Source organism: Cyprinodon variegatus, unplaced genomic scaffold (genome assembly GCF_000732505.1).
Source record: "Cyprinodon variegatus isolate N-32 unplaced genomic scaffold, C_variegatus-1.0 Scaffold582, whole genome shotgun sequence".
NCBI classification, from domain to species: Eukaryota; Metazoa; Chordata; class Actinopteri; order Cyprinodontiformes; family Cyprinodontidae; genus Cyprinodon; species Cyprinodon variegatus.
The window spans coordinates 258,086-267,432 of record NW_015151035.1 but is presented as its reverse complement, the minus strand read 5'-3'; the positions used below and the strand labels follow the sequence as shown (position 1 = coordinate 267,432).

The 9,347-nt window shown below is 38.5% G+C and overlaps 1 protein-coding gene across 1 annotated transcript in view; it reads left to right on the top strand.

The window, feature by feature from the left end:
• Positions 1 to 6,193: 6,193 nt before the first annotated feature.
• The window catches only part of rab11fip4 (RAB11 family interacting protein 4 (class II)), a 49,563-nt gene continuing 46,409 nt past the window's right edge, over positions 6,194 to 9,347 (top strand). Inside the window, exon 1 of the mRNA XM_015392263.1 lies at positions 6,194 to 6,469. Coding sequence (XP_015247749.1) covers positions 6,392 to 6,469 — 78 coding nt within the window. The 5' untranslated portion in view covers positions 6,194 to 6,391. The remainder of the gene's footprint in view (positions 6,470 to 9,347) is intronic.

The following is a 9,347-nucleotide window of genomic DNA, read 5'->3' as shown; positions in this document are numbered from 1 at the left end:
GAGGCCGACATTCTGTCCAGGTAAACAAATTAATTTGTCAAACCAGGAAGGTTTCCATTTGTTGCTGCATGATGTTATTTTAATACTAACATATCTGCAGGTGTGCAAGTTGTGGTTCTTCCTGGTACCTCCTGGTAGATTGTAAACATATTTTTCAGTTAGTTTAGCAAGCTCTAATAGGATAACGTTAGCCAACATTTGCAACCCATGAACATTAGTTTTGTAAAACATGTTTGCTAATTATCCCATCTCCACATTACCACTTTTTTCATGGTCTACTTGTCCTTGTAGCAATCTAAGACCAGTAACATCCTTCTGAAGGCTGTAGGTGTGATGTTGCTTTTAACATGTTTTCAGTTGCTGCTTCTTACACTTACTTTTTTTCAGCTTTAAAGCAAATATTCTGCATTAATAACTTATAAAACCTTTATGGATGTAATTTATTCTTTACAGATGGCATAATACTGGTGCTGAGTTATGTTGTTATGGATGAAATAAAATCAATATTGATCATGTGAGATGCAATCAAATTGTCCACTGCTGTGAGAGCTTCTCCTATAGGCATTAACCCAGTAACTTGGTTTAACTCACATCAAAGTCAAATATGTGCCAATAAATTGACAAGCCATGTTGTAGGAAATGACAAATGAGCAGCATGAGTCTATCAGAATATATTCTATTATTCTATGTTGCTGCTGTTTTCTTTTAACCTTAAATCAGAGAAATAAAATGTTCTACAGTTCAGAACACAGAAAAAAACTGTGTTGTCCCCATAAGACTTTGCAGGCAATAGAGCCCCACAAATCAGCTGTGTTCCTGTTTTTGCTGCATTTGCCTGCATCACCATCACATAGATAATTGTGAGAAAAAAATTGAGGAAGTAACTGCTACTCTACAGTTTCCAGTTACGATTTTGTGGTTTTTCTCTCTGAAAGCCATAGAAATGACTAAGCATGTGCAGTCTTTTTTTTCCATGGCAGAAGTGTACAGTGCTGTTTACCAGAAATATGACTGATAAAGCTTTCATAGTTGTGGGAAATAGTAACTTAATATCTCTATAATATGGAATATATTCTTACTTTTTTTTTCTTTAGTTGTTTTATAAAAGTTGCTGGTTCTAGTTTCACATGTACCCTATGCCTATTCTCATCTCAGGTTTTTTTCCTCAAAACTCAAGCTTCCCTAAAAGTACTCATCCAAGTTTCATTCTTTGTGCTTTTGCTTCCGATCAGTTTCAGTGTGATTTGATCCCTTTCTACTCTGTTTGACCTCCTTTTTTTCTGAACAGCTAGCTAGCAGCAGAGTAAGTGCTGTCAGGGTGTCAGTTAAAGTTAAAGTTAAATGCTCCTGTGAGTGTCTCTAGGCCAGGTAAGTGCAACACCATTTTGCGTCAAATAATTACATAACTACCTGTACTTAGGCCGTTATGATAAATGCTGACTATAGTGCCTGCAGGAACCTCCTATCGATAGTTTAGTGTGCATAGAAACCATGTAACTCACCTATCCGCCACATATGACAGGTCATATAGGCAAATCGCCCACCTTACAGAGTTTTATAAAAATCCTATACACTATTGTTAGCTACATCTACTACTATGTTTTGGTTTTTATAATAAGGAGCTTTAGCCATTCTCAACATTTATGTTTTTTTTTTTGTTTTCCATAGTTATTTTCTTTAAGGCTGTATTTGCAAATTGACAAGCACCCTTCATGTATGCATCTGTCCTGACATAACATCCGTACGGCTAAAGGCTTTCTGGATTTAGTGCAGCAGTCCAGATGTCTTCTTTTTACCCTCTATAGTGTTCATAAAGTTGGCCCAAAGCAAGCTGAAAGGATAGGAGCTAGAAACAGGAGGAAGAAGCTATAATAATTTACAGACCAAGGAAACGTCTTAAAGTTGCAGGACTTTGGCCCTTAATGGCATAAGTTGCCAATCTCTAGGCAATCCACTCTTTTGAAGTTTTAAAATTTTGTCTGAGGGCAGAGTTATGCTTCTACATTGGATTTAGTAACTCTTTCATTAATTTGAACATCAGCAAAGAGAATCATTTGTTATATCAGAGGAACTTCATAGCTGGTGCTGATTTGTCTTTGAAAATATCTTACTTGAGATCAGTTGAACTGTTTTTTATTGTAATGTTGCCTTATTGTGCGTTACATGAACCTACAGCCTACTGTGTATATAGTATATGGCTATATACTGTATATTATATATAGTATATTGTATGTTTTATATTGTATATATATATCTATAGATTCTGTATTCTCCATATACATCTAATTTGTCTGCACAATCAACACCAGGTCAAATTCCTTAAAAGTGCAATCCTACGTGGCAATATATCTGATTCTGATTCTGATTCTGATTGTGATGAATGTGATGAATTAGAGCCAAAGCTTTCCCTTGAGGGAACCCCTGCAGGACAGCTTTAAATCAATTTAAACCCCCTACAGCAAATAATGCACACAAAACAACAAAAAAAGTTTATACCCGAAGATTTGAGTAACAACTTCTGCAAGTGTTACAAAAATATAAGATTAAGTTTCCAGTTAAATGTCTCATTTCACAGGATTTACAAAAAGATGGGGAAGTTTTATCTTATTTTATTTTTAACGTACCTGAACATTTCTGCTTTCTGAAAGTTTGTGTGTGAAAACAGCCTAATCCAAAATTATGGATTCTCACCTTAATGAGATAGTTATGCATGAATGGAATACTAAATCACCTCTTTGGTTAGGAGGAACGGGGCCAACCTGCTTCCAAATTGCAAGTGAACAAACAGACTATAGGCTGAACTGCAGCCAACTACTTTAAGAAGTAAGGAGCTAAAAAGAGAAAATGAGAGGCTATAGGAGGGGTGCATTCCTTTCCACATAATTAGGTTTTATTGCCTTTGGTGGGATCATATCTCTTTCCTTTATCTTTCCTCTCAGCATGTTTTTCCTCACCATTCTGTTACACTGAGAATCCCTGCATCAAGCTTCAAAACTCAGTCACCTCTAACGAAGACAAGAGCAAAGTATGAGTCAGGAAATCCACACTTTAAACATTTCAGAGGGGAAGTAAGTAGGAGATGGTGAGATGATAAGATCCATGACATTTCCTTTCAACTTCAGCTGCATTTTATGTTGGCCCAGCTGCTTTCAGCCCCTGCCAAGGGTTGCTAAGTCCTATAACTGAAAGAAAATACAAAGTGGAGAAACCTTAGTTAACCTCTGCATATATGCATTAACCCAAATGCAGACAGATTCCTGAATCATTTTAAATGAAAGAAAAATTACCTTGGATGGAAAAGGGTATAAAATTAAATTGAGCTTTTTGATTAATTCTACAGGAAGCCTGGACACTTGTACCAGTAGAAAAATATTTAAGTTTACATAACACATAAAATAGTTCCTTCATACTGTAGGCAGCGAAATACCAGTGTGACAGTTCCTGGATTACAATCTTAAATATTACATTTCCTACTTAGCCACAGATAATCCAAGCCATGAATAAATAAGGCAGGAAAATTCAGTGTTTAATATTAATTGTTAACCAGCTATAGTGAAAATGTTCCTGTCTAAGGTAATTGGTTGACATTTGTTTTATAAATGCACCCATGAATGCTTCATGTAAAAGCTTGCTGTAAATCTGAGCTGCTATGTTGCCTCTTACTTGGTTTAGGGAGTTTGAGGAAATATTCACAATATGAGCGGCTTGATAAAAACTCCATAAACACGAATAAAGGTCGAAAGGAATCCTGGAATTCCGTGTGGAGCTGAGATAAGACATGGCGGAAAAAAAATATAAACATACATAATTATAGAGATGAAGTTACTACAGTTACCTCATACACAAGTTGTGGAGTTACCAAAAAAAATACAATAAAAACATTTTTTTTTTTAAGTCAAAAGAAAATATAAAGGTTGTCATTAGAGTAGTTAACTAAATGAGAGAGCAAAGTTTCCATTTAATTTTATGATGCATCCTATTCTGAAAGTATGTATCATGGCTTTCTGGTTTAACTTTAAATTTTGTAAGATAAATAAATATATATATGTTTTAATTAAATATCACATGACTCAATAAGTATCCACAAAAAAGCTTGTTCCAGCTCTTATCTCATGTTGGTATGGTCTGATTCTGATTTCTTGTTTAAACAACGTTAAACATTCAATGTTATTGACTTCCTTAATCAAAGGAAAGTATTGAGAATGTCTGTTTCTTTCAGTAGATTGCATTCCTGATTCTTTTTTTCATCTGCGCGCCGGACTAGAGTTGTGACAGGCAGCCTGGGCCACAGGCGGCTACGCTCTACCCCTTCTATTCATTCGGCTAGCTAATCTGAATCGTTCAATTCCATTTCGAGAGTGAGATCATCTGTGGTAGTAGCACTAGACATCTTCCAGGCATGTGAGTAAAACTAGCAGCAGTTCAGCAGACAGGATGAATGAATGGTAGCCGGCGCGCCGGATGCCGTCATACACATGCCGCTATGTTTTTAAAATATATAAATATAAAAAATATAACCGCGGATGTCTGGGGGACAGTGATTCGCCTACATGTTATGAATGCTGGCGTACCATAGATGATAAATTATGAACAGTTCAGTTAGTGCCTTCAAGTCGATTGCCCATAGGAAGACGTTACTTGGATATAACCTAACGGAATATCTTCAGAAGGGCTCCATATGACACAAAACTCATATGGGTGAGTAGAACATGATGTAACAACGTAAAATCAAGGGGCCAATGTAAAAAAAACAGCGTTCCCCTTTTAATTTGTATACATAAAATTCAAACAAAACACATGAAGCTCTGTTGTTTTAACCTGACAAATATCCATCCATTTTCTGACACGCTTTATCCCGAGTGGGGTCACAAGGGGTGCTGGTGCCTGTCTCCATCGCAGGGCAACACAGAGACAAACAACCATTCACACCTAAGGAGAATTTTAGGCCCCGTCCACACGAAGTCAAAACGAACACGAAACGCTGATATTTTCCAAAACGTTTGCCGTAAAGACGGAGACGTAAAATAAATGTGAGCGTCCACACGAATGCATGAAAACGCTGCAAAATGTATGCCAGGCCTGTAAGTGGCGCTGTGGTGCCAAAGCAAAAATAAGCGACGAAATGTTGGGCATGTGCACTAATATTTATACATGGTTGCCCTGCGGGTCCATTTTCGTGGTTAAGTCAAATTCAGGTGCTGAACTATGTCGTCGATATTGCTCTGTTCTTCCTGGAGATATTCCAGAAGAAGAAGATTCTGTTGTAAGCCTGACAGCAGGGTGAGTAGCATTAGCAGCAACGGCGCCATTGTTGTTGTGATGTGTCGCGCATGCGTGTTTAGAGGCGACGCTATTACGCATGCGTGTAAAAAAAAATATGCGGTTAGGGCGTAAAGATGGAAACGCGAAAACGGCGTTTCGAAATCTTCCCACTCTGAAGGCTGAATAAAAAAAAGATCGTTTACAGACCCCCGAAACGCCGGCTTCGTGTGGATGAGAGGCTGGTTTGGTGAAAAATTTGTGCGTTTAGGCCAGGGTTCGTCTTCGTGTGGACGGGGCCTTAGAGAAGCCAATTAACCTAACAGTCATACGTTTTGGACTGTGGGAGGAAGCCGGAGTACCCGGAGAGAACCCACGCATGCTCAGGGAGAACATGCAAACTCCCTGCAGAAAGATCCCAGGCCGGGAATCGAACCTGCAACCTTCTTCCTGCAAGACAGCAGTGCTAGCCACTGCATTACTGAGCAGCCCCCTGAAAATAATATAATAAAGTTTAATGAATTGCAGGAATACTTTTGAATGGTTCTGCAAGTGAGATTTTGGAGTAAAATGAACTGCAATAAACCAAGTATCCACCCGCTGCCTTTTCGATCTCCCCCCCAGTTGGTGTGATTGATGCAGAGGAATCTGCTGCATCACTGAGGGCTCTCTGTTCGGCCCACACACACACAGGCGCTCGCCTTTTCTCCGGAGCCAGACAGAGAGCGGCGCAGGCAGGGCTTTCTATGCAAATATAGCCTGAGTAGGCGGCAGCCCCTAGCCTGAGCAGAGTGTGCAGCAATGTGAGAACCCTCACAGACTCCGCCCACGTCGCCCAGTTACTAAGCAACCACCTGCGAGGAGGAGGGAGCGAAGGGGCGGATCTATGAATTCAACTGTTGCCTGATCTGAGCTCAACTGCAGCCGGCGAACCAGTCAGCGGCGGAGAGGAAGTGTCTGATAGGTGCAGAGAGGGTTCGGTCTGTGTGTGAGAGACTGAGAAAGGAAGCTGTATTACATCCAGGACGGTACCACTACCGGGGACCCAGTCTGTGGATTATTCCTCGCCTGTGAAGGAACACCTGTGTGTGGAGAGAGAGCCGGACTGAGCCCTGGAGAGCAGGGCGGGTGGATGACTTCTGTGGATGCGGGTCTGAGCGGTGGAGAAAGGGAGGCTGCTGAACATGGGCCCCCCCCTGTAGTCACCGGGGTAAGAGACCTGAATGCGCCCAGCATGCTGAAATGTGGGGGTGATGAAATATTACTTGACAGAACGAGAACAAAACCAGAATCAGGTCATTGGTGGCTTTTTTTTTTTTGCTGAACTGTTTGTGTTGGGGGGGTATAGAGTATCAAGGGGGGGTCTATTTGTGTTTGAATGTGGCTGGTAAACATAGTTGACCCTGCCCTGCAGCCTGCCACTCCTCACTCCTTCCATCAGTGTCTTCTTTCCTCCTTGTTTTGCTTCTCCTCTTCTGTTTTACTTCAACATCTTCACTGATGGTAATGTGGTTAATTGGAAATTAGGGTTTCAGGCAACAGCAGGGGAGGATGGCTGGGGATTAAAAGTGTCAGGCTGGGGTCCCCTCAGCCAGGTGGAATAGTAGTTTTTTTTTTTGCTTTACAAACAGTAAGTTTAGGGCTGAAACTAAGGATTATTTTGCAGATCGACTAATTTGTTGATTGTTTTAAGTAATTTCCCTCTGGGATTATTAAAGATTCTGATTCTGAATTTTTTGGATTCATCGATTAATAATCGGATAGCAAAAGGTTCCTTAATGAAGTCTTTTTGTTAAATTAAACCAGGTGAAACTAAAACTTTTCCACTTGAGGATTTCTGGATGTAGTATACAGACAGGCAAACAAGTTTTTATTTATCTTAAATGCTAAATGTATTTTTTGGGACAATTTTAGGTCGCTCCAGCAGCTAAAGGTCAGTTTTAGAGCCTCTATACTCCAATAAACGATTTATCAATTTCTGGATTAGTTGACGATTGTTTCACTAATAGATTAATCCGATTACTTGTTTCAGCCCTGAATACGATGCATATAAAGTCAATACTATGCCTAAATTTGAGGTGCATATTTAAAACCTACGGTTTAAAATCTTTGGAGTTTTTTACAACAAAGAGTTTCCCAACCCTGCTGCTTCTAAAAACATATTTAAACTACTTTTCTAAGTCATTTTCTACCTACTAATCATAGATGTTAAAACTTTAGATGAGCTAGGACATAAGTGGCAGAAATCCTGGTGATTATTTACTGATGATCATAACAATGCTGGGTTATGAAGTTTTACATTTCTACCGCAGGGTTTTGCAAGAACACAAATATTCCCAAAAGCTCACAAAAATGTGTTGTTTTTTTCTGCTTCCTTTTTTTTTTTTTGGTTTACTGACATTACAAGAGGTTTCAAAAACTGTTCTTAGGCTGTGCTTGTAGTTACCATGTTGGATTAAAAACTCACCTGGTGTTTGAGATCCATCAGAGTTGTTATTGGCTCAACCACCAGGGTTTGAATTTGATGAATGCTGATGCAAATTGCTAGTAAAACAGCAATTATTGAATCTGTTCTGTTTTTAGTTTCCTCACTTGTTTTAAAACTTTTTTATTTTAAAAGCATAAGTTAGTAAACATACAACCCATTAACGACATATGCCCCTTTTGTTTTTCAATAATTCATTAGAATTACCAAAAGAATGTGTATATTTGAAATAGACATTGTATTTATAAATAAACAACCTATAAAAAAACCCTCCCTGACCTGAATACTATTCAGTTATAAGTAAGAAGTTGTTTCCATATATTCTATATATTATATATCTATATATTATTCTATATATTAGATCTGTGAGCCTCATTTCTAAAACATAATCTTTTCCCTTGATGATTTAAAGAATGAGCTTCTTTACAGCGATCACGGCGTACTAAGAAGCCTCTTTGTGTTTGCCCTAAGGCTTTTGTTTCTTTAGTAATTTCAAATATTATTAGCGCTGGGTTTGAGTTGATCTGACTTTCAAAACATTTGAGACAAACACAAAAACGTCACATCATAGGACCTGAAGCTTTGAACAATTTACAAAGCTATGTTAATAGTTGTCATTCTGAACAGTACATTCAGATTCCAGCAAAGATTAAGCTTCTTTTACAAGTAATGTGGCCTATGTGTCATTTTCCTCTCTTAATTGGTTTTCCGTGCGTGTTTGTCATGTTGGAGGTTTACAGGTAGCTGTTCTGCAGAAACTTTTGTTGAAATCTGAAACTCTAAATGAACTATTTAGTGGACCTTATAGTGTAAATATCCACTTTTGCAAAGGCACCGTACCCCAAGTCTGCCTTTATGTCCCTGCAGGGCCTGAGTGTGAATGATTTAAAAAAAATCAGAGACACGAGCTTGCAGCTTAACAAAAACAAGTTTGCATATTTGTCTGGAGGGAGCTGTCAATCAATGAGCATGCAATCCAGGGTGCACCGTGCAAACTAGTAGCTACACCTCAGACAAACTAGTAGCTACACCTCAGACAGAAATGTACCTGTGCTGTATTAGAGGGGTTTCAGCTGCTTCCAGCTTGGGAGGGAGCTACGGGAGTCAAAATGTTCATCTGTGATAAAAGTCACAATATTTTCTGCAGCCCTGTGGGTGTGCCCCTTTTTATTTTTATTTTTTTTTAAGAACTTTTGTTGTAATGCCATCTATTCAGCCCTTTATTCCACTTTTTATTGTCCTGCCAAAATAATAACAATTTAAAACAGTCAGTTGTTGTTCATATAGAATGGGAGCCATTAGTGAAGTATTTATTATTTAAAGTCGTAGGGAAATCATATTTGAATGTCAAATCATTCTGGTTTAAACATGTATATAAATGTACACTTTATCAGAGGATATTGTCCCAAAATGTAGAAAAATCCTGTCTTAAAATTTGTGGTGGTCTTTCTTCGTTATTTTATGCAGGCCAGTTAGTCAGCTTGTACACCTAAATTCGGCCAATCATATATCAAAGGTCATCTTTCAATCAAATTTTTTCAACATAGCATCTTGATTCATATGTCGCAGCTAATATATGCAATGGTTGAAATAAGAAATAAGA